The sequence below is a fragment of the Enhydra lutris genome, unplaced genomic scaffold (assembly GCF_002288905.1).
Source record: "Enhydra lutris kenyoni isolate GAN:26980312 unplaced genomic scaffold, ASM228890v2 scaffoldscaffold77, whole genome shotgun sequence".
In the NCBI taxonomy this organism is placed as follows: Eukaryota; Metazoa; Chordata; class Mammalia; order Carnivora; family Mustelidae; genus Enhydra; species Enhydra lutris.
In genome coordinates this window covers 816,655-844,592 of record NW_019154161.1, presented here as the reverse complement: position 1 = coordinate 844,592, position 27,938 = coordinate 816,655, and the positions used below count along the sequence as shown (strand labels likewise).

The following is a 27,938-nucleotide window of genomic DNA, read 5'->3' as shown; positions in this document are numbered from 1 at the left end:
TCTTTGGGGTAAATACCCAGTAGTGCAATTGCAGGGTCATAGGGTAGCTCTATTTTTAATTTCTTAAGGAATATCCACACTGTTTTCCAAAGCAGCTGCACCTACTTACATTCCCACCAACTTACACTTAAGAGGGTTCCCCTTTCTCCACATCCTCTCCAGCACACATTGTTTCCTGTCTTGTTAATTTTGGCCATTCTAACTGGTGTAAGGTGGTATCTCAATGTGGTTTTGATTTGAATCTCCCTGATGACTAGTGATGATGAACATTTTTTCATGTGTCTGTTAGCCCTTTGTATGTCTTCATTAGAGAAGTGTCTGCTCATGTCTTCTGCCTATTTTTTGATGTGTTTTTGTGTGTTGAGTTTGAGGAGTTCTTTATAGATCCTGGATATCAGCCTTTTGTCTGTAGTGTCATTTGTGAATATCTTCTCCCATTCTGTGGGTTACCTCTTTGTTTTGTTGACTATTTCCTTTGCTGTGTAGAGGCTTTTGATCTTGATGAAGTCCCAAAAGTTCATTTTTGCTTGTTTCCTTTGCCTTTGGAGACATGTCTTGAAAGAATTTGCTGTGGCCAATGTCCAAGAGGTTACTGCCTATGTTCTCCTCTATGATTTTGATAGATTCCTGCCTCACGTTGAGGTCTTTTATCCATTTTGAGTTTATCTTTGTGTATAGTGTAAGAGAAAGGTCAAGTTTCATTCTTTGTTTTATTTTAAAAACATTATATCACTTTAAAATTTAGATCAGCAGTCTTTCCAGAATTGAATTGTTATATATGGATAGTGAATTTTTTTTCTGATAAGCTAACAAATTTAAATTCATTCAGAATATGGGATAATATATGTGGAACTGAAGGGAAGAGATGTGAACCAGAAGCTCTTGCTGCCTCTTGGGCATGAATAAGAATACCTTTTGTCTCTATCCCTGGAGTCTCATGTCTTCTCCCAGCATCCATGCAACTGATAGGTTAACTTACTGGTTTGTAAATGGGCTAACATCTTACACCCTTTACCTTTCTTGACAGTCTTGGCAGTGAGGATGGGATAGCAATTGAACCTTACAAGCACTGACATTTGGGAGTTGCCATAGTAGCAGAAAGAAGCTGAGTTGATGTGGTCTTTGGGGCCTCCCTCAGGCTGTGTGGAGTGATATAAGAAAATTACATAGGCTGGGTAGCTTATACCCAAATTCATATCTCAGACTCCCCCCACCCCACTGGTGGCAAATGAAAGACTCTGTGTCCCAGTAACACTTCTCTACCTGCACCTCACCCTGACTGTGAAAATCCTGGCTGTCCTACAACTAAGGGAAGGAAAAACAAATGATTAACTTACAGAGATTACAGTCCTGCAAGACATGAGTCTCCCTCAGTTTACAAATGTCTTACATGAAATTTACAAGAAAAAAGCATTCTTACCAATAACCTAACTTCCAGAAGGCAGTGTCTTAATATTAGAGCTTTGCTAGAGGGAAAAAAACAACCTTAATTTGACAAACAGCAAGTCCTCCGATATCTTACAGGTCCTCTTTAGTGTATGGAATTTCTCTTGAAAACTTCACGCTTTAATAAAATCACCTTTTTGCACCAACGATGTCTCAAGAATTCTTTTTAGCCATCGGCTTCAGACCTCACCAACATTCAAAAACTACATCAACTGTCTGGCCTGATATTCCAAGTTTAGAATGCAGCAACATGGACTCAATTGTAACAGTGTAGGAAGGGTCCCCAAAGTCCTGTGTCCCATGGAAAGCCCATTTCAGGAACAAAGGCTGGTCTTTCTAGCAGCAACTCAGCTTGGCAGGAATAAGTGGTGCCTATCGCTTCACAGGAAATTTTAAGCTCCACGCTGTAGTCAAAGCCACTGGCACTAGGAACCCTCAGTCCTCTGAGAGTGCCCTAAATGCATGGCACTGACACTGATGGTTTAGGTCAGCTGAAACCTAATGGTGTCCCTGGAGCCACTGGGTCCAGTTAGTCTCAGTGCCCACTCTGCAGAACGGAAATCAGAAGCAGGTCCTTCCTTCATTGGTCACATCTCAGAAACCTGGGCTGCTGCCAAGGGTCTAGCGATTCATCATGTTATTTGAAAACTATAGACTGGCAGATTAAGGACCCCCTCCATCCACTTCCTTTTTGGGCTGTGAATTGTGGAAACCAATTGCAGTGCTGAAATACTTGTCTGGGTTACTCATTTAGATGCCTATAGTAAGGGGAACAGAGATTACTAGATTACTAGAATCAAGCTGCTGATTGAGCCATTTTCTGACTCAGAGGTTCTCTGCAGGGCACGCTTGTGACACCCTGCCGCCCTCCCCAGCATTATTGAGATATACTTGAGAAATAAAATCGTATGATATTCAAAATGTACCCTTAGCTATGAAGACGCATAGTCTCAGTGAGCTGGTAGGGTGGTGGGGAGATCTTGGGCACATGGAGATCAAGAATTGAAATATGCAATGCCACCACCATCCCCTTTTTATGGGGAGCAGTTTCCTAAGTAGTGGGGTGGGGGTTTTAAAAAAGAAACATGGGTTTGAAGTTCAGACGTGTCCAGGAGTCCTAGCTCAGCCTTGCCTTTCAAGAGGTTCGATGAAGGGGGAAGAAGCATCCCAAGGCTTCCCTCCCCCATCCCCCAAATCCCTCTGTTAAGGTGGTTCTCAGAGGTGGGTGGGGGCTTTGATGAGTGAGGCGTGGAACATACATTAGTCAGACATAACACTTCTTCCATTCTGTGTAAGGAGACAGACTCCAACGCATGGTCACAGTGCCAGCCCTAGGGATGGACTTTCAGAGACAAGAGACAGACACGCAGGGTTGGGCTGTGGTGGTGGTGGTCGTTGTATGTGGTTCTGGGGGCTGGAGGACCAAGGCTGAAGAGAAGCAGTGAAGGGGAGACATTTTATGCAGAGATCTGAGCATTACATAGAAACTGCTCTCGAAGTAAAGGGATGGTGTGGATAAATGGCTGTTTGACGGGAAAACGCATAGCGTCGTGAGAGGGCGCTAGTTTTCCAGGACCGCTGAGGGTCTTTTTTTTTTTTTTTTTTTTAAGATTTTATTTATTTATTTGAAAGACAGAGATCACAAGTAGGCAGAGAGGCAGGCAGAGAGAGAGAGAGGAAGGGAAGCAGGTTCCCTGCTGAGCAGAGAGCCCGATGCCGGGCTCGATCTCGGGACCCTGGGATCGTGACCTGAGCTGAAGGCAGAGGCTTTAACCCACTGAGCCACCCAGGCGCCCCTTCCAGGACAGCTGAAATGTAAAACGGGGAGTAGAAGATGTGCTTAAGGCCGGTTTAGGAACCAGATCTACAGATCTACAAGGACCTTGAATATCAGTCTGAGGGGTTTGCATTTCATCCAGAGAGTAAGGCAAGTCACCACTCTTCTTTAGGCTACTGCATAATGAGGCAAAACCCAAAGACGCACTCGCGTCTCCTCCCTCACAAAGTGGCCCTTAACAGGGCCGCCAACCACCAGAGCCACTAGCTTGGGAGCCAAAACTTGCAGGCCGTCTGGGTCCCCACATGACGTCATGCAAACCTAGCGACGCATGCGCAGAAACTTTGTGCCGGACTCGCCAGAGGACAGGTTTTGCCTCCTTTGAATCCCTCCACTTATTGGCTGGGATCAACTGCTCGTCTCGCTCCTTGTTAGCGGCGACGTAGGCGGGTACAATCTTGGTCGCTAAGATACCGCATACTTCCGTTTCCTTCCGCTCTCTGCTAAACGGAGGCAGCCCGACCTCAGTGCCTTCGACCAATGGCAAATGGGCACTGGGCGGGGCTTCGTTTGCCCGGACCAACGAAATGCGGGGTTGGCCCGGCGGAGCGCGGCCAATGACCGTGGGGCAGCCCCTGTAAAGTGGCTCAGGCGCCCCCACGCTCGTCTTTCGTCCTCTTCACGGCCCTACCCCTCCCTGCCCCCGTTTCTGCACGGCCCCGGCCGCAGTCTGACAGGGACGGGACGGAGCCAAGATGGCGGCCGCCGACGGCGACGACTCGCTGTACCCCATTGCGGTGTTGATAGACGAGCTTCGCAACGAGGATGTTCAGGTCCGGAGGCCCCGGGGGTCTTGGGGAATACGGGAAGGGGTAATGGGGGCACGGACGGCCCTCGCGGAGAAAGCTCAGTGTTCGCTGGGAGTGGCGGAAGGGGGCGGCGGCCAATCAGCGCCCAGTTCTCACGTCTCCAGGTCCCAAGACTGGATGAGACGGCGCCCGGGATTGGGTATTAGCCCCCCGAGGGCGGGAGGCAGACCTCCCTGGAGGGGTCCCGGGCCTGCCTAGTGCGCGCGGCGGCCCGGGTCCTGGGAAGCAGCGACGGGGGAGGGGGCTCGGCCACTTGGGGCAGAGGAAAGGGCTCGGTGGTTGGCGGCGGCCCCTGAATGGCCACTTGGGGATGGGGGCGCGAGGCTCGCTCCGAGTGGGGGAGGGGCCCCGGGTTTGTCGGGGCCCTGGTAGGTTTTCTCCTTCCTACGTTCTGGCGGCTGGGCCTCAGCACTGTGGGGTGAACTTATAAATGGGGTCTGAGAGATGACGCTGCCTTTCCGATTCCTGCTCTCCCTACCTCTTCAGTTTTGCTGTAGATTCCCGAAGGGGAGGGGCGGCGAAAACACTCCGATTGCCAAGGGGGCAACTAGCCAAATTCAAGCGCGGATTTACGCGGAAATTCTTTCCCGCTTCTGGGATCCTGCCGAACAGCGGGTGGGCAGTTTATTCAACAGGTTAGCACATTTCTGGTGAGTGGGATGGGGGCACGGCCAAGCCGTGCTGGCGAGTGGTTGAGAAGACTAAGGACTCCCCGGTTTGCCCATCCCAGCTCCACCTCCCACCCGCCCTGCGACCTTGTGCAAATTACTTCACGGCTCTGGGGCTGTTTTCCCTGAAATGTGGGCTAATAATAGTTCAGGCCTCACTGGGTGGTTGTGATGGGCTGGATGAATTAGGACTACAAGTGAAATAGAACGGTGCCTCGTTGTTGTTAAGGGCCCAATAAATGTTAGCGGCAATTATTGGGAGTAGTAATTGAAGAGGCCCCATTCTCCCTTTATAGGGGCCTCAATTTTTGTTTATTAAATTGAGCGGATGGCACTGGGCCCAGCCTCTGAAGTTCGAGGTGCATCACAAGTTGTGGAGTCAGACAGGCTGCTGTTGTACTCCTGGCTCTTCCACTTCTTGCTAATTGACATGGGCAAGTCGGTTAATCTCCTTAGTCCTTGCTTTCCTCTTCTCTCAAATGGAGGTAATTATCTAGTTCATAGGGCTCTTGTGTGAATTCATTTGTTCAGTGAACATTTGCCACATCCCAGTTATGGTGCTGAGGATCTAACGGTGACACCAGTTGTTACACAGGCAGCAGATGTGAAACAGCTGAATACAGTATTAACAGGTGTGAGATGTGGGAAGGCAACGGCAGGGTATTGTGATGGTGAATCAGTTAGTGTTGGGCCTCAGCTCTGAGTAGGGCATTATTTTAGGCACAGGTATACAAGAGGGAACAAGGTGACAAAAACTAGTGGCCTCGTGGAGCTTTATGTTATAGTGTGGGGAGACAGACGAGAAGACAGTTGAAGCGTGTACTCTGTAAGATGGCAGTAAGTGCTTTGGAGAAAAATGAAACAGGGATGTGGAGGACGGGGGAGTGTTACAAGTTTAGAGGGAATGGCTAGGCAAGGCCTTCAAGGGAACATTTGAGCAGAGATGCGAAATGAGGAACAGGTCCTCGTAGGTATCTGGTGAATAACATTCCAGGTAAAGGAAGCCAGTGCAAAGGTTCTGTGGCAGCACTGTGCAACACATGTTCTGCGAACTGCAGGAAGCCAGTATGACTGGAGCCAAAAGAATGAGCTGTTGGTGTTGGGAGATGAAGATGAAGGAGGCTATGACTCAGAAGGATCTTGTGAGCAGTGACTTAAACCAGGGGTTGCCAGATCATTGAGCATGGTTCAAGAAAGAGTTCTTGAAGTGTTTACGATGCAGCTTAACAAGTTTATTTAAATAGCATGGGGAACTGTGGACAGAAGAAGCTGTACTTTTGCTCTATGAAGCCAGTGGTTTTATGCTTAGTGCTCAAGGGGCAGGGATGTGCAGGGAATATTAGATCATAAATGTTTTTTTCGAATTTCTACTCATAAAACTACTTTCACAAGGTTTCTCTGGTGCTTGTCATTTCGCTTAGTATTAACTATCGGTGAGATGTATAGGTAGTCATGAGACCCTTTAAGAACATAGCAAACAGCTAATTTCTGGTCCTTTTTGAAACTATGCAGGCTGTAGGTCAGCCTTCGGGGCTAAAGGTGAACATTTTCTGCTTCTTTCCCTCATCACAGGGATTGACATATGGCTAGGGGTGGCCTTTGCCATTTTATTTTTTAATAAAGTATTATTGAAAACACAGATCCTTCAATTTACATATTATCCATGGCTGCTTTTGTGACACAACAGCAGGGTAGAATTGAGTAGTTGCCACAGAGACAGATATTTGAGGCTTTTATTTTAAAGGCTAAAATATTTACTACCTAGTTCTTTACAGTAAGGAGAGTGTCCGCCTTAGACTTAAACACCTCTGTATTAAACCACACCCTCTCTTCCCCAGCCTGCCCCCGCCTGCTGCCCCCAGAGTAGCCCGTTACCAGGTCTGCACAGACTTTGGCTGACATGTGCTCTTCAGTGTAGTAGCCGCTCTGTGGCTCTTGAACACATCAGATGTGGCTGGATTGAGTTGAGATGTACTTGTAAGTAAATGCATACCAGATTTCAGAGACATGCTATGGAGAGTGTTAAACATCAGGGTGAAGCTTTTCATCTTGATTACCCATTGAAATGATAAAAACATTGGGTTAAATAAAATATATTAATTTTGTATGCTTAGTATTTTTTTTTTAATGTTACCAGAAAATATAAACTTACCTGTATGGCTTGCATTTATTGTCTGCATTATATATCTGTCGGTGTGTGCTGACTCTAGGTCATGCTGTATTCATATATAGAAAAAGAAAGCCAGTGGGTTTTTATTTTTTTAAACACTAAATATTTTGTTCTACAACTTGCACTTTTCACTTAGTATTTCTTCCTTATCTTTTCATGCTGGTACATACAGATCTGTGTTTAAAAGGAGTTTGAACGTTTTCTCAAGAATCAGACAAAAATCTCAGAGATTGCATCTGTGCCCATGTGTATGGGCTTTCCGAGGGCAGGGCTCTGAGGCTTGGCTCTGATTCATCTCTCAGGATTCAGCGGCTCAGTACAGGCCTCAGAATAGAGGAGCGCAGAAAGGATTGAATGAATAACGATAATGGTGGATATCTGTTGGGCGCTTGCTCTAAGCTAACTGCTACCAAGGGCAGTGCATTTATGAGCTTCCAGAATTCTCATCGCCACCCTCTGAAGTAGGTCCTGTGTCTTCCTGAGCAGGAAACTGAAGCACAGCCTAGTATGTAGCTTGGTCAAATTCATGCGGCTGAGAAGTGGAGGACCCAGGAAAGGTTCCCAAAGGACATGAAGGACCTAAGGAGAGAATGGAATTTGGGGTGGACAGAAACTTGCTGACTATATTCATATGCCAGATATTTTAATTGGTCTTTAATGAGACAATCTAGGATACTAGAATGAACATGGGATTGGGAACCCTCTAGTCTTGATTGATTTGCTCAGCAGATAATTGTTCAGCACCTCTATGCACCAGACCGTTTTAAATGCTAGAATACAGCAGGGAGTAAAACAGCGAAGCTGCTGCTTCATGGGCTTGTGTTCTAGTAGAGGAGGCAGACAGTAGATCGATAGTGTGATGTCAGTGGCGGTAATTGCTTACTGGAAAAATAAGGTAGGTTAATAAAAAATAATAATAAGGCAGGCTCCAGGGTCTAGAGCAAGCCCAGGGCTGCTTTTTATTTTATTTATTTATTTATAGATTTTTTTTTTTTTTATTTATTTGAGGGAGAGGGAGAAGCAGACTCCCCTCTGAACCCGTTGTGGGGCTCAGTTCCAGGACCCTTAGATCACCCTTAGATCATGACCTGAGCCGAAGTCAGCTGCTTAACCAGCTGAGCCCCGCCAGACACTCCTCAGCGCTGCTTTTTAGATAGGGTAGTCAAGGAGGTGATAGTGGAGGAAGTGAGGGTCACTAGGGAAGTGATACTGAGCAAGGACTTGAATGAAATGAGGGAGAATTGTACCTAATTGGTACGAAGGCCCTGAGGTGGGCGCGTGCTGATTGTGTTCAGAGAAGAGCAAGCCGGCCAGCGGTGCTGAAGCAGGAAGAACGGCAGAGTGGTGAGAGGTGACGACTAGTCTGGAGTGAGATCAAGTGAAGGCCCGCGGACCAGGCCAAGGGCTTCTGTGAGTTTCAGTTCCTTTGCAAGGCTTTGCGCGGAGGAATGACATGTTCTGGCTTAATTCTAAAGGATCCTCCTGGCTGTTGAGTAGGGGCCGGGCAGGAGCAGATGGACCCGTTGGGGTGTCCTTGCAGAGCTGGCACCCAGGACCGGCGTTGGCGTGGTTGTAAGGAGTAGAGGTTAAACTCTGGGTATGTTGACAGGAGGATTTGCTGGTGGGTGGGATGTAATGTGTTGGGTGGTGAAGTGGGGAGTCAAGGGTGACAGCTTTGAATCCCACTTCTGCTAGTTTGTCCCCTGTGTGTCCTTGGACCAATTCCTTTTTCTCACTGGGCTGGGATTCCTCGTCTGTGGAGTGGCGTAATGATGAGGAAGAAGCATCTGCTGGGGAGATTGTGAAGATGCAGTGGAATTGGCAAATTAAGTGGCTGCGTGGAAGTAAGCGTTCAGTATGTGATGACCTTGTTCCGTTGTGGTAGCTTTTTGTGTTTTATACTTGGGAAAGTGAAGTGCAAAGAGATGGCATCCCTCACCTCAGGCCTTCCCAGTCAGTAAGAGGCAGAGGCCGGACTGCAGTACCCAGTTGTTCAGGGCCCCGTGTTACTTACAGCGTGGTCTGTTGGGTGAGAGGCTATGTCTCTATTAGACTCTGTTTTTTCATCTGTAAAATGGGAGTGATTTTGTAACTTAGGAGTTTGTAAGGGGGTTGTGAGGATTAAATAGTATGGTACGTGGGAAATGCTTAGAACAGTGCTTGACGTGTTGTGAATGTTTGGTAAGTGTTGGCCTGTAGTAGTCACGGTGGGGATGAGATCATGGGGGGCTTTGTCAAGGCGAGGTGCCTGAATATTTTCGAAGACTGTTCTGTTCTATTTATTTTTTTTAAGAGAGCGCGTGCATGAGCCAGAGCAGGGAGAGGGAGAAGCCAACTCCCTGCTGAGCGCAGACCCTGACGTGGGGCTTAATCCCAGCACCGGGAGGTCATGACCTGAGTTGACATCTCTAGTTGGACGCCCATCTGACTGCGCCGCCCGGGTGCCCTTTAAAGACTGTTCTTTTCCTGATTCCTCTAGAGCAGTGGTTCTCAGCTCTGGCTGACTGTGCTTCCCCAGGAGACAAAGGTCCGGAGGTATTTTTGGTGGTCAGACCGGTGGGGGGAGTGCATCTGGGATCCCGCAGGGAGAGGCCAGTGATGCTGCCCAGTGTCTTACTGATGCACAGGACGGCCCCCACCGCGGAGGTGCTCCGGCTCCAGATGTCAGTCTTGCCACGGTGTAGAAACCCTGCTGTGCACCCAGCAGCGCCATGAGTTCGTTAAGTCCTCACAAACGACATCAGAGATAGGTGCTAATTTACTTTCCTCTAGAAGTTTTTTTAGTAGTTAAATATCTGATGTCAGAAATGGCTGCATGTTTTCACCCGTTCCTCACCCTCCCTCAGGTTTGTGGGGGGGTTGTTTGTTTTTAAGTGTTTTAAAAGTCAGTTCCAGGCTTCAGACATTTTCTCCCACATGCTGTGTTACGCATGTCTCACTCACACTGGATGTCCTTACAACCGCGCTGCTGTCATCTGCACCAGACCAGGCCATTCTGATCCCTCAGGCTCCGCTAAACCTCAGATTTCCCCGAGGGCTTCAGAAGTCTCCTTTACATTGGGCTTGTTTAAATCAGTTTATGAATTTGACTGTGAGTCGTGGCATTTATGTAAGTAACGACGCTAGGAAATAGCCAGGGGCACTGTGTTTCCAGGACAGCGCTCCGTCCTCACCACCAGGCTGAACCCCCGGTGCAGACAAAGTCTAGGACTGAAAGTAACACAGGGCAACAGTGCCACGGTGGGAGCAGACCGGGGTTTTGAGTTCTGCTCTTCCAGCCACTTCACAAGTTCCTCAACCCTTCGGCCTTGATTTTCTTGTTACGTGAAGAAAGGGTGGAAGACTCACAGGCTGGGTGGTGTGGGGTTAGTGGGGCGGACCGCAGAAAGACCCTGCAGTCACTGGCCACTCTCAGACCCTGCGGCAGCTCACCCCGCGTCCATGTCTCCGGAGCACGGACCTAAAGCTCTGACTTCTTTTCACGGCGTGCGCGGGCAACGGGTGAAGCGGAACTTAGAGCCAAGGTTGCTCTCGGGGTGGTTAAACTGGGGGACGGCTGCGTAGGAAGGCAGTGCAGAAGCGGGCTGCCGCTGCAGCGTGCGCCGCGGTTCCCCGGGTGGCTGCGCGCTCCTCTCTGCCCCGCGCTCCTCTCTGCCCCGCCTGCCTGGCTCTGGAATGACTGTGGGGCTGGTGTGTGCCTCTGCCGCTGTGGTAGCAATTACAGGGAGACCGTGTGTGGGGCACCTAGCTGTGGTCCTGGCACATAAGTACTCTAAAGTGTAATTGAGTGTTCAAAAACTGAAATCGTTTCTTTTTATGCTTTTTAGTGAGCCTGGCCCTGTACTAGGTTCAGGAATCACCATTGGTAACAGTCCTGACCCTTGTCCCGGAGACAGGTCACCTTCCAGATAAGGGAAGCAGGCACATCCATGAGTAGTTATCATGCCAGGCAAACTGCTGTGAGAAGTACTCGCTCCGGCGCGGCGGCTTCTGAGCGTGCAGCGCTTACTACCCGCTGCCTCACCCCCAAAACGTGAAATACGTAAGGAGCGATGGTGAAGAAGAGCGAACAGTGAGGTGCTTGCCGCCTGCAAGGCTCTGTCTCCAGGCTCTCCCTATGCAAGTCCCGAGTCACTCTCCAGCAGTCCCGTGAGGTCAGCTCTGCTGTGCATTCCCATTTTACAGGGAGGAGACGGAAGCTCCAAGGTGCCCAGATTGGCCCAGGGACCCTTAGCTAGTAGGTAAAGCCAGAGTACATGCTCATTTATTATATATTTTTAAAAATTTCTTCAAATAATGTAGAAATACAGGTTGTGATGCCCATTTTCACTCTTGAGCAATGCTAAATGATTACCAGGTGGCAGCTTGGTTTTTCCCACCCACACACATTATATTCATTTAAAAACGTGATCCTGGGGCGCCTGGGTGGCTCAGTGGGTTAAGCCGCTGCCTTTGGCTCAGGTCGTGATCTCGGGGTCCTGGGATCGAGTCCCACATCGGGCTCTCTGCTCGGCAGGAAGCCTGCTTCCCTCTCTCTCTCTGCCTGCCTCTCCGTCTACTTGTGATCTCTCTCTGTCAAATAAATAACATCTTTAAAAAAAAAACAAAAAAACAAAAAAAACGTGATCCTTTGTGGAACAAGGAAGAAAGATACATAGACTAGGACTGTAGGAGGTGGAGAGACTTCTGTCACTCACTGAGCGTTGCCCCTGGCCGGCCAAGGCTCCATGTTAAGGTACACACCTTACGTTACAGACCCCAGCGCCCTGTTGCCGGCCACCACCTGTTCCAGACAGCAGCAGTCTGGAACGTACTCCCCTAGACACTTTTATCTCTGCCTGTATTCACATCTGTAGTTTCTTTATTTCTTTACTTCTTTCTTTCTTTTTTTAAAGATTTTATTTATTTATTTGACAGAGATCACAAGTAGGGAGAGAGACAGGCAGAGAGAAAGAGGGGAAGCGGGCTCCCCACTGAGCAGAGAGCCCGATGTGGGGCTCTATCCCAGGACCCTGGCATCATGACCTGAGCCGAAGGCAGAGGCTTAACCCACTGAGCCACCCAGGCGCCCTAGTTCCTTTATTTAAAAGAAAAAAAATCCTGCAGATATTGATTGGGCTCTAACTCCATGCCAGGTGTTGTCCTAGGTTCTTGGGGCACGGGGGGAAGAAGACAGGGTCCCTGCCCTGTGAAGCTGGTGTTCTAGTGGGGAAGGACAAACTGAACAGAGAAGTCTGTGTCAGGACTGCTGAGAGCGCTTACATGTGGGGAGAGATGGCATGCTGTTTCCCCTGGGTGCTCGCATGTGAGGATCCAACAGAGGTCTGAGTAAAGTGGGGGAAGCCCTGAGGTGACTGGAGGGAGAGTGTTTCAGGCTGAGGAAATGGTATATCAGCGAGTGCGAAGAGCTGGGTGAGGGTGGTGTTGCGTTGGTTTTAAGTCGAGGAAGCTGTTGTGACAGGATATCCAGGGGTATGGGGGTGGTGGGCAGTGAGAGTGGGTGAGGAGGGGCTAGATTCTGTTGGGCCTCATAGGCCATAGCAAGGCCTTTGGATTTCACTCCAAAGGGAAGGCGGATTGCCTGTGGCTCGCACCATACACATTTGTGACAGGGAAGCTCCCTGGGGTCACACTGTACGTGTTTGTGTCAGGGAAACTTGGTGGATCCAATGGAAACACGGACCTTAAAAAGTGAGTAGTGCTTCTACAGGTGGATGTGGTGGCTGGAAGGGAGATGTTGTATTTGTGTCTCCAGGTACTGGGCTGTGTGCTGAGGGCCGCTGGGCACAGAGGCAGCCCCAGCCCGGGGTGACAGGCTGTCACAAAACCATGTATGTGGAACGTCATGGGTGCTTGACAGGAACTTGCTTGGGGGACAGTGCACAGGGTAGACTTGAGCACTGTGCCATGATCGAGGACAGCAAGGATTTCTTGTTGATGTTATTAATAGCTGCTCCAACAGGAATATCATAGAGAACCCGACCAACAGTTGTTCCAGCAAGTTAAGGGCTCATTTTTTCCTTACATGACCAGTTCGGCAGCTCAAGGCTGTCACAGAATTGGGTCAGAGTATGCTGTTCCTTTGAGCTGCCTCGTGTGGCCACAAGATCGCTGCTCTGTCTGTTGTCGTTAAGTCCTCACAGAACCACACTGGAAGCAGGGGTTGACCTCGGACAGAGAAGTTTTTTTTTTCCTTGTCATCCTCCCTTTTTTCCCAAGGAGGAGAGTCTTTGTTGAAGGCTGACTTGCCCTTGTCTCTTTGTCCAGAACTAGGTCACGTGCTGAGTTCACTGGAATTCAGTTTGGCTATAAATAAGGGGAAAATTCTAAATGAGGCTTAAATAGCTTGAGGTTTATTTCTGACTTATGACCAAAAAGTCTGAAGGCAATGCGACTGGTGTGGCACTCTTTCTCTCTTGGGTGTCAGGGTCTCAGGCTCTTCCACTTTGTACTCTGCTTGCATGTCACCCATCCTGCCCTCCCCATCTCCAGGTTCACCTCATGATCCCAAGGTGGCTGCTGAAGCCCAGCCATCATAGCCCCATTCTATGCAGGAAAGAGGGAAGATGAGTGTGACCACAGATCCCCTTATGGACACTTCATAGAAGTCACACACACCATTCCCACTGGGATTTCACTGGCCAGGCGTTATTGTCATGTTGGATGAAAAAGCGATTCAGAAATGTCTTTTCCTGGGGGTCATGTGCATAGCTGAAAACCAGGGGTTATGAGTGGCAGTATAACCCAGTGCAGGAGCTCTATTTTTTTTTAATTAACATATATATTGTTTCAGGGTTATAGGTCTGTGATTCATCTGTCTTAGACAGTTGCAGCGCTCACCATAGCACATACCGTCCACAGTGTCCATCACCCAGCCACCCCATCCCTCCCACTCACCTCCATGAGAGCAACCCTCAGTTTGTTTCCTGAGATTAAGAGTCCCTTACGGTTTGTCTCCCTCTCTGGTTTCGTCTTATTTCACTTTTCCCTCCCTTCCCCTATGATCCTCTGTGTTGTTTCTCATATTCCTCGTATCAGTGAGATCATATGATAATTGTCTTTCTCTGATTGACTTATTTCACTTAGCATAATACCTTCTAGTTCCATCCACATCGTTAAAAACGGCAAGATTTCAGTTTTGATGGCTGCATAATATTCCATTGTTTGTAGATACCACATCTTCTTTATCCATTCATCTGTTGATGGACATCTCGGCTCATTCCACAGTTTGGCTATTGTGGACATTGCTGCTATGAACATTGGGGTGCACGTGCCCCTTCGGATCACTACATTTGTGTCTTTAGGGTAAATACCCAGTAGTGCAATTGCTGGGTCGTAGGGTGGCTCTATTTTCAGCTTTTTGAGGATCCTCCGTGCTGTTTTCCAGAGTGGTTGCACCAGCTTGCATTCCCACCAACAGGGTAGGAGGGTTCCCCTTTCTCCGCTTCCTGTCGATTCCTGACTTGTTAATTTTAGCCATTCTGACTGGTGTGAGGTGGGATCTCACTGTGGTTTTGATTTGTATTTCCCTGATGCCGAGTGATGTGGAGCACTTTTTCATGTGTCTGCAGGCCATTTGACTGTCATCTTTGCAGAAATGTCAGTGCAGAAGCCCTTAACCTGGGTCCCATCTCAAATTCCAGCACAGGTCCATGAATTCGGGTGGGGAAAATAACACCTTTATTTTCAATAACCTGTAACTCCAATTTAACTTTCCTCCTATTAGGAATTGTAGTATTACAATAGCGAAGTATAGGAAGCGTCAGCAAAAGCCTGTGGGAATCATGACCGTTCACATCTCGTGGCAGCCGTTGTGGGCACTTCCAGTGTTGTCTGTGTTCTCCTCTGTTTAAAATTATGGTTCTTAGACTTGCTGTGGGCACACACACCCCCAAATTAAAAACACAGAAATACAAATTGATGCAACTGGTTAACAGCCAGGTGATTGGGGTTCATCCTGGCTCTGCCGCCTATGAGCTGGGAGAGGTCATTTAACTTCCCTGTGCCTTTGTTTCCTCGGCCACGTAATGGGTGATCCTGAATCTAAATGCGGGATCAAATGAGTTAAGACATGAAGGCTCCTAGAACAGTGCCTGGCACACAGTATGCACCATGGAGTATTTGCTGTTATTTTACTTTTACCGGGAGAGAAAGGAAAGGAGACCCGGGGCGGGGGAGAGCTGGCCTGCTGCCATGCATGCCCTTCTTGAGATGCCCGAACAAAATCAGGGTGCTGTCGACAGGGTGAGGTCAAAGCTGTCATTATTGTGTTTGCTAGTCGAAGGGTGTTCCCAGGTTTATGTCACTTGGCAGTCACAGTAACCTTTTGAGGATGGTGCTGTTTAATCCCCATTTCACAGGTGAGGAAGTGGAGACCCAGAAAGGTACAGAGTGGCCCAAGATCCCATAGCTAATATGTAAAGGTGCTTAGCCTTGAACCCAGACCCTCTGGCCCCAGAGCGCCTCCCTACCTTTCTTGAGTGTTCCTGGTGCTGTCTGTGCTGAGGAAGGCAAACTGACATTTTCAGTGACACCAAAACCAGCGTCTCTGGGGACAGCAGGAGGGAAGGGGGCTCTCTAGCATGGCAGAGATGGCCTGATTCTTACGCACCCGCCCCTTGGGCACCTTTCTTAAATATAGAGCTGTTGAGATGAAGAGTCTGGGTGCCTGGCTTCCGGTCTGGGCTCTTGCTGCTTTTCTGGCAAATGACAGCTTCTCTGTGCGTGGGCATCCTCGCTGTTAGAACAACACCTGCCTCAGAGCTCACTTCTAAGGATCAGATATGTTGCTTCTCCACGTCGCGCGCTTGGGTGCAGGCTGGCACCTAGCAGGCAGTCAGATGGCAGCGGCTCTTGTGGGCGCTACGCTTAGGCTCATCCCCTGCTAGTGTCTTGTCCTCAAGGCTGCTGCTCAGCTGTCAGGGCCGTGGCCCTTGGATGCGTTTCCCCATTGCCCAGCTGAAAGGGGAACCCAGAGCTCTAACTGGGAGGCGACAGAGGAAGGAAACAGGCATCTAAGTCAGTAGGCCCCCCTATTGGATTATGGAGAACTTCAGACCTGCAGAACATTGAGAGTCGGACAAAGGCCAGCAGACTGCGATCCGTGGACCGACTTCAGCCCATGGTCTGCTTTTGCAGATGCAGTTTGCCTGTTGGGTTGCATATTGTGTGGTTCTGTGGCTGTTTTTGCGTCAGTGCACGGTTGAGTAGTTAGGACAGAGACTCTGTGGCCCAAGATGCTGAAAATCCGTACTTGCCAGCAGTTGACAGGGAAGGTTTATATCCACCACCTGTAGTCATTCACCGTTAGTGCTCACCATGTTTCCTTGTGTTTCTGCGGGTCTGTCTCTATAGGTGATTTATTTTTTGGCTAAATAAGATGCAGTTGTCATAATACTTCATCTCTAGGTTCATTGGTGCTGGAGAGCTGAGTGTTTGGACCACGTTAAACCCAAATACCCAGTGACCGTATGAGAAATGTGAATGCATTTTTCTGAAAGGAGAGGCCACCATGACATTTCCTCGGAGTGACAGTATTGTCTGTGATCTCTGAGATTTTTAAGCCCCGGGACCAGGAAACTGATGTAGGATCACAGTCACTCACAGACCTCTCTGGGAAAAGCACTGGCTGAGAGAGTCCCTTCTTGTTGTGCCTCCCCTTCCAGGAAGAGGATGCCTTCTCTGTGCCCAGCAGTGGCTTACTCACTCTCCAGGGTGTTTCCCTCCACCCCCACACGCATGACCTCACCTCTTTCTGCCACAGCCCGGTGAGCCAGGAGGAGAGGCCACACTATTGTGCTGGAGAAACAAGGGTTTCCATTCCCGGTGGGCTGTGCCATCAGGGGTCCCAGCTCTCTCTCGGCGCTGGCTTCGGCACGTGTCTGCCTCTCTCAGGTCCCTGTGTTCACAGTCTTGAAAGGGGGTGTTGGATACCAGCCTCCCTGGGAGTGAGAGGATTGAGAGAGGTCGTAACACCTAAATGCTCACGTGAGACCTGTCCTGTGTTAGCCAAGCGTGTTAGAGTCCTCGGTGCCACAACAAAGCACTACTCATTTGGTGGCTTAATGCAACAAAAATTATTCTCACAGTTCTGGAGGCCAGAAATTTGAAGTAAGGTGTCAGCAATTTTGCTTCCTTCTGGAGACTCTGAAGATTCCTTTCATATCTGCTGGCTTGTGGTGGCTGATGGCAATTCCTGACGCTCCATAGCTTGTGGATACATTCCCTCGCTCTCTCCCTCCATCTTCACGTGGCCTTCCGTTCCCCGTGTCTCCATGTCTACTCCTTTTCTGTTTCTTTTCTTTTTTTAGACTTTCATTTACTTGAGAGAGGGAGAGAGAATGAGCTGGAGGAGAGGCAGATGGAGAGGGAGAGGCAGACTCCCCACTGAGCTGAGAGCCTGATGTGGGGCTCGATCCCAGAACCCTGGGATCATGACTTGAACCAAAGGCAGATGCTTTACTGACTGGCTTAACCACCCAGGTTCCCCCTTTTCTGTTTCATCAGGACACAGTTGTTGGCTGTGTAGAGAAAACTCGCTCTTCCGTATGTCTCCTTGACTCTCCCATCACTACCACACTCCACACTTTTGATACCATGTGTGAGGTTTTTCCCATGCCACGCAGTTCTCCGCAGTGCCAGCTACATGTCTTACAGTTCATTTCAGTTGTAGTGCTAACCAGAAGCAGTGCTGACCCCGCAGGTGAAGGGCTCTGTCCCTCGAAACCGCCCCCACTTCAGGTGCCTGTCTCAAGTAATAGGTCCCCACGTTACCCACAACTTGTCAGACTTGCCTACACATTGGAGGGTCCCATGATCCTGTCCTTGGATTTGATGATTTTCCAGAACAGCTCACAGAACTCAGGGAAACACTTAACATTTATCAGCTTTTTTTTTTTTTTCCCTAAGATTTTACTTATTTATTTGACAGACAGAGATCACAAGTAGGCAGAGAGGCAGGCAGAGAGAGAGGAGGAAGCAGGCTCGCCACGGAGCAGAGAGTCCTACGTGGGGCTCGATCCCAGGACTCTGGGATCATGACCTGAGCCGAAGGCAGAGGCTTTAACCCGCAGAGCCACACAGGCGCCCCTATCAGCTTATTTCTAATAAAAGATACAATAAAGGATTCAGATGAACACGCACATGAAGAGCGACGCAGGGTGAGATCGGGACGGGTCCTCCGCATAGGGGCTTCTGTTCCTCTGCAGTTGGGGTGTGCCACCCTCTTGGTACCTGGTTGTTGTCACAAACCTGGAAGCTCCCCAAGCCCTGTACTTTGAGGATTTTATGAAAGGCTCATGACGTAGGCATGATTGATCATTAAGTCCATCTCCAGCCACTTTCCCAGCGTTGAGGGTAGCGCTGAAAGTTCCAAGCTTCTGACGATGGCTTGGTCTTTCCGGTGACCAGTCCCCATCCAGGAGCCCACCAAGATACGCTTCACTGGAACGAAAGAAGTGCTGTCGCTCAGGAAATTCCAAGGGCTTTAGGAGCTCTCCCCAGGAACCAGGGGCAGAGACCATTAAATGTATTTTCTGTTTCACTGTTTCACGGGCTCCCCGCTAAATTGGGGGTGATTTCATCTTGAGATGCTGACTTAATTACATCTGCAAAGTCCTTATTTTCACATTCTTGAGTACAGGGGGTTAGGACCAGACCATATCTTCAGGGGGCCACTCTTCAACGCATTATGCTGGTGCTGTTACTCCTGCTTACGGTGCTCCTGCTTGTGTAGCAATGTTGTTACCTTGTTTGTTCTGTCGTCATCGCTGCTCGCTGGTGGTCCTGGGTTTCCCACAGCATCTGAACCGTGTGACCCTTAGAAGGGACTTTTGCTGCTTAAGCCTGTTTCCTCCTATGCAGAAAAGGGCTTATAACACATCTGACCTCTGGGTTGTTGTGAGAGCCTGTACGTGTGAGTGCCCAGCCTAGGACCTGGCACAGAGTAAACATGCCGGAATGTGGCCACCCCTGTTGGAGCATGTCAGGTGATGCTGAGTGCGGGAGGGGACGAAGCAGAGGAGGGGGACCAGCCGTGTGAGGACGCAGTGTGCAGTTGTAGAGAATGGTCTTGGAAACACCCCTGCGGGGGTGTCTCCTCAGTAGCACTCAGTGGGTGCTTTCGCTGAGGCCGCTGCTAACACCGTAATTTAGTGACTCAGTCGCTTGGTAGGTGTGTGCCAAGTTACTACGCCACATCCTTACATTAGGCTTCCAGAGGCTGCCTGGGTCCAGCGCTGTCACACACCCCTAAGTCCAGGCGCGCTAATGTTCTCCCCTGTTCTTCTCGTTCTCTCACCAGCTTCGTCTCAACAGCATCAAGAAACTGTCCACCATCGCCTTGGCACTGGGTGTGGAAAGGACCCGCAGCGAGCTCCTGCCCTTCCTGACAGGTAAAGAGGTGGACTCCTGGGGTCCAGGTGGAGCGGGGACTCTCGGGGGTTGCTTCTCGTTAGGTGACAGAGGGCTCATTAGGGATCTAACATACCATAGCGTCTGCCCTGTGCCAGGTACGGCACGGCGGGGTAGGGGGCAGGATCGGTCGGCGGGGTCTGGAGGCAGCTGGAGCCAGCTTTGAATCAGCACTAACAGTTAAAAGCCGGTATCGTGAGGTGAGTCACTTAACCTAACCGTTCTTTGGAGTTTTTACGTACAAAGTACAGGTAAGCACACGCGTGCTGTGGCACCGATACGAGCGTGGAGTAACAATACGAGTAGTTGCTGACAGTGTCCTCTGCTGCCATGTGCCGGGCAGTGCTCCAAACCCTCTCTCGTGAGCGTTGGGTTAGTTCGGGGTCCTCAGAATGGGGGCCTGTGCTCAGTAAGGACACATCGGTGGTGTTCCCCGTTGTTAATCTCACAGCAGCGCCTTGAGGTGGGGAGTACTGCTGCCCTGCCCCCATTTTATAGGTGAGGACCCTGAGGATGAAGCGGTGAAGGAGTGCGCTCGCCTGAGATCCTGCGGCTGGAGGAGGTGCCTCAGCAGGGCTTGTCTGTCTGGACATGCTAGCTGGACTTGACCGCCCTGGCTAATGACTCAGGGTCCTGACGACCTGGGTTCAAATCCAGGCCCCACCACTTTCTAGCTGTGTGGCCTGGGCAGGGTATTTCCCATCTGCCTGCCTCTGGTTCTCTGGTGTGAGATGGGCCTAATTGTGTAAGCGGGTACGAAGATTAAATAAGATGCCGCGTGACGCGCTCATGCAGTTCACACTCAGCACATGGCAAGAACTGCTGAGTGTTAGCAGTTCGGCCGCCCCACTCACCCCTGTCTGAAGATGCGCACAGAGCACTCGGCACGGTGTCTGATGCACACCGGACCAGCAGTTGGAGGTAAATCCTCTGTCCCACTATTCTCACTACTACTTTATACTAATTGAAATGGCAGCTGAAGGCTCAGAGTCACTAGTGAAACTCTTACAGGATCCTGTAATTTGGGCTCAGTGGTGATGCCAGGGTGGAGGGGAGCGGAGATGGTTATTCCTTCTCTTGACACGTGGGGACATGAAGGCCTGCAGAGGGACAGGGATTGCCCACGGTGACAACGGCTAATGACTGCAGAGCACAGGTTTATCTGCGTGGGCACGCCAGGTATCTGTGTCACACTGAGCAGGTGACCTGAACCGAGTGGCTTCCGCTGGTGAACTGTGGGCAGGACTTGGAAGCTCTGAGTGCTGAGACGGGGCAGCTGGGTGCAGGGAGTGTGATGTGTGGCACGGTGGTGTAACAGCGGTAGCGTGGCACTGGGTGGCTCAGTCGGTGAAGTGTCTGCCTTTGGCTCGGGTCATGGCCCGGGGATCCTGGGATTGAGCCCCACCTTGAGCTCCCTGCTCAGCGGGAAGCCTGTTTCCTTCTGTGGTTCGTCCCTGTCCCGTCCCCCCCCCTGCTCACGTGCGCTCTCACTCTCAAGTAAATAAAAGGTTAAAAAAAAATCAAGTGGGTAAAGAAGTTGGTGGGACCTGGGTTTGAGGCCAGCTGTGCCACCAGCCTGCTGGCAAGCCTGGGTAAGCCATTCTGTTTCCCCTGGCCTCAGCTCCCTTATCTGTCCGAGGGTGGGAGGAAGACCTAACCCACAGGGCTGTTGAGGATGAAGTGCTCCACGCAGAGCTGAGTCTGTAGAAAACGCTCGGTATGTGCTGCTGGCCCCTGTAGTGAGGTAGTGGGGAAGGCCGCTGGGGAGGGGATTGGCAGGAGTAAACAGCACATGGAGGCAGGATTGACTGTGGTGATGGGATGCTGGGGGAGCACAGGGGCAGGTGGGTGGTAGGGGTTGGGTCTGCCGGTCCCGAGGGCCAGGCGGCAGTCTGCGATTAATCCTGTAGGTGACGGCAGGCAGTCGTTGGAGAGAGCTGCTGGAGGGTGGGCGGATGACGTGTAGAAAATAAACCTCCTGTGCACACAGCATTTTATTGAAGGGTTGCGGGGGGCAGGGGTGTTGAACAGCAGAGGCAGTTGACTTGGGGCCAGTGGCTAAGAGTCGAGACCCTGAGGTTGGGCTGCCTGGTTCAGTCCCAGCTAGGACATGCTTCATTTCCTCTGTAAAACGGGAACTCTCATCTAATACGTGGGCCATTGTTAAGATTCAGTGAATTTTTTAAAGATGTATTTATTTGACAGAGGTAGGGGAAGAGAAGATGCGCGAGAGAGCGAGCACAAGCGTGGGCAAGGGAGGGCAGCGGGCAGAGGGAGAAGCAGGCTCCCCGCTGAGCAGGGAGCCCGACGCAGGACTCAATCCCAAGACCCTAGGATCACGACCTGAGCTGAAGGCAGACGCTTAACCAGCTGAGCCACCCGGGAGCCCCAAGATTCAGTGAATCTAACATACTTGTCATCTTTATTACATCAGAGCCACAGGTGACATCACAGTAATGCAAGTGAGAGGAACTGCACAAGCCACGAGATGGAAGAGGAGTCAGGCGTTCAAGACAGATTTCTCTGGGCTGCTTTCGTTAAGTGTGGCAGATTTTCTGTCCTTCGGGCTTCACCCACTGCAAAATGTTCAAAACAGCAGATGGTAGATAGCACTCCATCTTTCAGAATAGGTGCTGCTGTTTCAGAACAGGCTGAAAGCCCTCTCTGAGCTCAAACCTACAGAACATTCACAGTCGGTGTTATGAGGGGGAAGTCACCATGTGATGCCGCGCTGGGTTAGAAACAGGTGTTGGTAGTTTTTCAGCCATAGTGAGATGTGGATGGGTTCCCAGGTGAGTCAGGTCACCTGTGTGTGCCTGTGGCTAAAAAGTCACCTGCCATTTGAAGACTTGTACCCGGGCGAACACCAGTGAAAATTATCCTCCGAAATCCCAGATTTGCCTTAAACACACCGTGTGGTTTTGTTGGGAAGGTGTACGATTGGAGGTTCCCTGAGGCGGAGGAGAGTGGCTTGATACTGCCTTTCGTCGTGGCCGTGGCATTTCTTCAAGTTCAGGAAAGAGTGTTTTCTGTTTAAAAGATCTGGGTTCATTTAAGCCGTTACACAGCACGGTTAGAAAATACTTGGAAGGCGGCCGTTTGTAGGCACGTTTCATAAACATCTGCTGCGCACTATGTGCTGTGAGGAGAACAAGTCGAAGTTCTGTCTTCATGGAGCTTCTGTTCCAGTCAGGGGAGTAAGTAGTGCTGAGGTGAAGAGAGACACAGGTGGAAATAAGGTTAAGCGATATTCCAGTGGTGGTCAGGGCAGGTCTTCCTGGGGGTTTGAACTGAATGGCACCTACCCTGTAGGACTTTGGGAGAAGAATGTTCCAGTTGCAGGAAGAGGCGGGCATGGGATGGGCACAGTGTTGGCGGGAAGATGTGAGTTGGAGGTTGGTACAGTGGCCACATCACGTGGGCTCATGGTACATGGAGTCTAGAGTTTAATTCATGGTTTTTAGAAACCATTGGGAGATTGAAGTAGGGTAGTATCATGATTTAAAGGATCACTCGGTGTTCTGGAAGGAGGCTGGGTGGTTTGGGGGCCAGGGCAGAAGCAGGAAGACCAGTCAGAGAGCAGTTGTAGTCACCAGGCAAGAGATGGTGGATATCAGAGTGACACTGAGGTGGAAGGTGGACAGGTCTGCGTCAGAGAGGTGGGGAGGAGGCAGCCCTAAGCCTTTGAGGCCAGGAGGCTGGGGAGGCTGAGAAGGCAGTTCTGTAGGGGTGGGGACCGTGAAAATAGGTGCTGGCAGATTCCACGCATTTGGCTTTCAGGAACACTGCTTGGCCAAGGAGTCTGGACTGAGGGTTGAGTTGAATACAAGTGAGGCCATCCACAATTTGAGGTCTCTGGGAGCTTGAGAAAATGGGTAGGGTGTACAGATCAGGCCAGGGAAACTGAGGCTGGGAAGGACCCAAAGGCCTGGTGGGCCCGGAGCCACACTGGCCTGCATTCTCTGATGCACTGACTTGGGCCAGGCCCCACACTGAGCTCCTCACAGAAAACATCACTTCACTTTGGGCTCACACAGCTCTCTCAGGATGTGGGGTGAGAAAACAGACTCAGAGGTGAAGTGAATGGCCTCACACCCAGCCAGCAGTAGAGCAGAGAACCCCCCCACGGGGTAAGGAGGAGGAGGACAGCCTCATGAGCAGAGAGCGTGGTGGCGAAGTGACCCAGGGCCTGTACCTACCACTTCTCAACCCCACTGGCCAGAGCAGGGCCCCATGGCGTGCCAGCTGCAAGGGAGCCTGGAGGTGTCTGGCTGGGCTGCCGTATGCTTGCCTGAAGCGCAGATGCCAGGATGTTAGCATCTTCTGCCACGGAGGTCAGCAGTTCCTACTGGAAGTGTCTTCTGCCGTACCGGTCAGGTGTTGAGAAAGGCCTTTGGTTTGAGCATTAGGACCCAGCAGCTCTGGCTTTCCACGGTCATCTGTTCTTCCAGCACCTGGACTGAGCTCCTGCTGTGCTCATTTCTGGTAGAAATGGGGGCACAGAAAGGAGCCAGTTCTGGACACCTCAGATAAGGACGCTGGTAAAGGTAGCTTGGGGTTGAGAGGAGCGTAGAGAAGGGACTTGCTCTGGTCTGGTCTGGTCAGGAAAGCTGAACTGAGTCTTGAAGGATGGAGAAAAATTTCTCGGGCTGAAGAGAAAGATGAGTTCTTGGCAGAGAAGGTGGTGCTGAGGGTAGAGGCTGGACCACAGCGAAGAGCCCCCGTTGACCGTCTCTGTGCTCGTATGCATGGTCTGGTTTACCCCTCGCTCTCGCTCCCCTGAGAGGGACATTAGCACCATTCTCCAGGCGCAGAGATGGGGTTGCAGACTGGTCTCAATCCCCCAGTGTCCCTCACCTAGTGAAGGGCAGAAGAGGGGCTTCGGTGCTGTCCTCTGACCCAGGCCTGCGCCCTGATCTCTGCACCAGCCCGGGTGGGGGGTGGGGAGCCTGAGGGCTGCGGTTGGAGGAAGCCAAATGGAGCCTGCTTGTTCCCACCTTGGGTCACCCAGGGGCTGGGGTCCGACTTGGGGTGGGACTGTAACAGAGTCTGTCTTGGTTCCACAGACACCATCTACGATGAGGATGAGGTGCTCTTGGCCCTGGCAGAACAGCTGGGAACCTTCACCACACTGGTGGGAGGCCCCGAGTACGTGCACTGCCTGCTGGTGAGTCTGGGAGGCGGGGGCATCCCCTTGCCCCTTTCCCCTTTCCGAGCAGGGCAGGAAGAATGCAAGAGAAGCTGGGGGGTCACGTTCCAGGAACAGGCAAGCCCGGACGTTCCTGAATCCAGCAGATTGGTAGTGGCATTTCATACGGCAATACCCAAAACGCACTTGTATCCCTTCCTGTTAGCTGAACACTTGCCTGACCGGTGCCCAGCCCTGCCTGGCCCTGTCCATAGAGGGCTTTGGGCTTGGAGGCAGTCTGGGTTCTGTCACTTTCTTGCTGTGTGACTTGTAAGAGTTACTTAACCTCTGTGTTATACTTTCCTCATCTATAAAATGGGAGTCATTAAGATGTATCTTTTTAATTGATTTAAGCCCTAGGCATGGCACTTGGTACATGGTAAGGACTATCAGGTGTTAGGGATCATTATGCCATACGTTATGAGGTTATGTCCACCCTCTGGGCTAGGGACATTTCCCTTTTGTAGATGAGCCACTGGGCGCACTTGAGAGGTTAAGCGTCTTGGCCAAGGCCTCACAGTAGTAAGTAGCAGAGCTGCGATTCCAGGTGCCTGCCTGGGCACCCATGTGCTTGGTGACGGCTGGGGACTCAGAAATGGGTCAGATACTAATAGTAACTGCTCTTTGTGAGAAGAGCAAGGAGGACTCCGTGGTCACCAGGGCAAGACTCCTGTCCTGCCGTCCGGGAACGGGGAGCCTCGGGTTCCTGAGTGCCTTGGTTTTTGTTGTTCTTCAGAACCCCAGGTCCCCAGTGACCCCTGTGTCGTGCTTTCTAAAGACACAGTTTTATATTTGGCATTTGCGCTTAATGATGTCTTAACAATTTTTGTTAGCAGCCGCCTTCTTTTAGTGGTGTATAAAATCATGGCACTTCTTAAAATTGGGGGGATTTGGGGTTTGAAAAGATACGGTAACTTTTCTTTTAAGCAGTGTTATTTCTGAAGATAATGGATAATTGTCATTAAATTTCGGTCTGTCAGCTTTCATCTGTGTGTACGTGTATAATTTATGTGTATGTACATGCAGACAGTGGTATGCAAATGAGATAATTTCTTATATTTACACAGATTAGGGTTGCTTAACACGAGGAACATGATGAGGTCTGGGGGCCAGCCTGAAAAAGGGGTCCCTTGAACTTCATGGAACTTTCTGCAAGCCCTGAAATTTCTCAGTTTTACTGACGAGCAAATGTGTAGTTTTCAGCAGCATCTCAGAGGACTTGGGAGCAGAAAACACAGGTGCTGTCGCTTCAGCAAGGGGTTCCAGGGCCCTCAGATGGTGTAGGACTCAGGCTTGTGGGGGAGCAGGACAGGAACCCTGGAATCCTTCCCTTACCCGGTTTGGGTTATCCCACACTTACTTGGGGGGAAGTCACGTGTTGTCTGGGACCGATACTCATGATGGTCACATGAGCTGGCAGACACATTCTAAGGGCCCTGGGTAAGGGAGTGCTGGAAACCTGGAAGCCAGTCAGGTCCGAATGCTGGTGCTCCTTGGTGCCTGCAGGTGCCGTCTGCACAGTCACCTGTCGTGTCCCCTAGCCCCAGTTCACAGATGAGGATTGAGACTCAAGGTCTGGATTAGGTGAATTGCCTGAGCTGGGAAGAGACAGAGTCAGGATTCAAACCCAGGCCCCTGCCTCTTAACCACGGCCACTCCTCTCTCCTGCCCTGCCAGGGGCTCTACCGGCTGATTGGAGCTGGACAAGAGGGAAGCTGGGGGACATTAGAACCTGGAGGAGGCACCTAACCTGTTTTAGGTGGAAAGGGGAAGCTGTCAGTGAAGGCCTCCTGGAGGAGGTGGCAGTGGATCTGGATTTTGACAAAGAGAAATGGAAGATGGCTGTTGGGCAGCTTGTTCATTTTGCCGACATGAGTACCAGCCAAGGGCCTTGGGAACCCAGGGGCGTGTCACAGCCAATCCCAGCCCTCCTCCTCTGTAGAGATGAAATGGAATTAATTTCACAGGGACCTGTAGGGTTGCACAAGGATCGATTCTGTATCCGCAGCTCTTAACCCTTTTGGAGTCCTGGATCCCTTTGGAAATGTGCTGCAAACTCTGGAGCCTCTCCTGAAAGTACAGTGACTTTTGGAAGTTTGCACATCTCCCTTCCCCCGCATGTTCTCTGGTATTAGGAACTCCGCCCTCACTCCTTCTTAGAGGCCCCACAGCACGGCTTTCCACTGTGGGAAAGCATCCCTTGGAGCTTCCTAAACCTGCACCTTCCCAGGCCCCACCCGGGAGGGTCTGATTCTGTGCTCTGTGCTGAGCTAGGCCTCCTGGGGGATCACAGACGACACTGCGAGGCCCGCAGCAGCACCTGCAGGGTCCCGGCAGGCACCTGGCGTGACGTAAGTGCTGCGTGGCCTTGGTGCCCAGGTCTTTGTTAGGACTGGTTACTCTAAATGGAACAGGTGAATGGCGAGTACTGATCGAGTACCCCCTCCCACCTGCCGGCGTGGAAAGCAGGAAAACCAGGAACAAAGAGGCAAACGGTCCCTGTTGTAGCCCAGTGACACCACCTTCAGCCACACTCTGTGAGCCGGTCCAGAACCAGAAACCCTGCGATGGCATGGCTTTAGGGCAGAGGCCACACACGAGCAACCCCTGGGCTGGCATAGTGTCACATTTTCCTCTTGAATCATTGTCAGTCTTTTGCAAATGAGATTTTTTATTTTCATTGTGGTTAAATATACAACCATTTTCAAGTTAATGCCACAGTTCTGTAGCGTTAAGTCTGTTCACTTTGCGGTGCAGCCACCACCACCATCTGTCATCGTCCCAGACAGAAATTGTCGCCATTAACCAGTAACTGCCCAGAGCCCATGCTCCCCTGCCCCTGGGGCCCACCATTCTGCTCTCTGCATCTACGAATCTGGTTACTCTGGGATCCTCATATAAAGGAATCCTACAACACGTGGCCTTTTGTGACTGCCTTATTGCACTCGGCATAATATCCTCAGCGTTCATCCACGGTGTGCCGTGTGTTCAGTGAGATGCACACCTGGCCCCTTCGGCTGCTTTCGGAAAACTGACCGCGTCTCCAGCTCTCTTTTCTTGTGGTGGCAGTTGATGGAGCTGGGAAGCAGCTGCTGCCTCTTTCCGTTGTCCCCACCCACCACCTTTGCTCCCTGCTGCATTCTGCTGGGGCCCTGGAGGCCTTCCCACGTGTGGTTTCTTCCTGCCTCCCACACCTGTCAGGCCACCTTGGACTTCGGACTGCAGGTCTCCACACCTTTATTTGAATAGACTAGAATCACGTTAGCCTCCCCTTATTCAGTCAGTAATTGCTGAGTTTCGACCCTGTCTGAGATACTCTGCTGGGCTCTGGGGACATTGTGATGAGCGAGTCAGATGTCCCTAACGGAGTATGACCCCTTCTGGCCTCGAAGTCCCAAGCCACAGGTTT

The 27,938-nt window shown here is 50.7% G+C and overlaps 2 protein-coding genes across 3 annotated transcripts in view; both read left to right on the top strand.

The window, feature by feature from the left end:
- The window catches only part of LOC111160767, a 618,405-nt gene that overhangs the window by 489,182 nt on the left and 101,285 nt on the right, over positions 1 to 27,938 (top strand). The window contains 1 exon segment of the mRNA XM_022524110.1: positions 22,134 to 22,153. Within this exon segment, the coding sequence (XP_022379818.1) occupies positions 22,134 to 22,153 (20 nt within the window).
- The window catches only part of LOC111160772 (protein phosphatase 2 scaffold subunit Aalpha), a 43,501-nt gene continuing 19,467 nt past the window's right edge, over positions 3,905 to 27,938 (top strand). For both annotated transcript variants that reach the window (XM_022524117.1, XM_022524118.1), the window contains exons 1-3: positions 3,905 to 4,056; positions 19,232 to 19,322; positions 24,408 to 24,508. In XM_022524117.1, the coding sequence (XP_022379825.1) occupies positions 3,979 to 4,056; positions 19,232 to 19,322; positions 24,408 to 24,508 (270 nt within the window). In that variant the 5' untranslated portion in view covers positions 3,905 to 3,978. The remainder of the gene's footprint in view (positions 4,057 to 19,231; positions 19,323 to 24,407; positions 24,509 to 27,938) is intronic.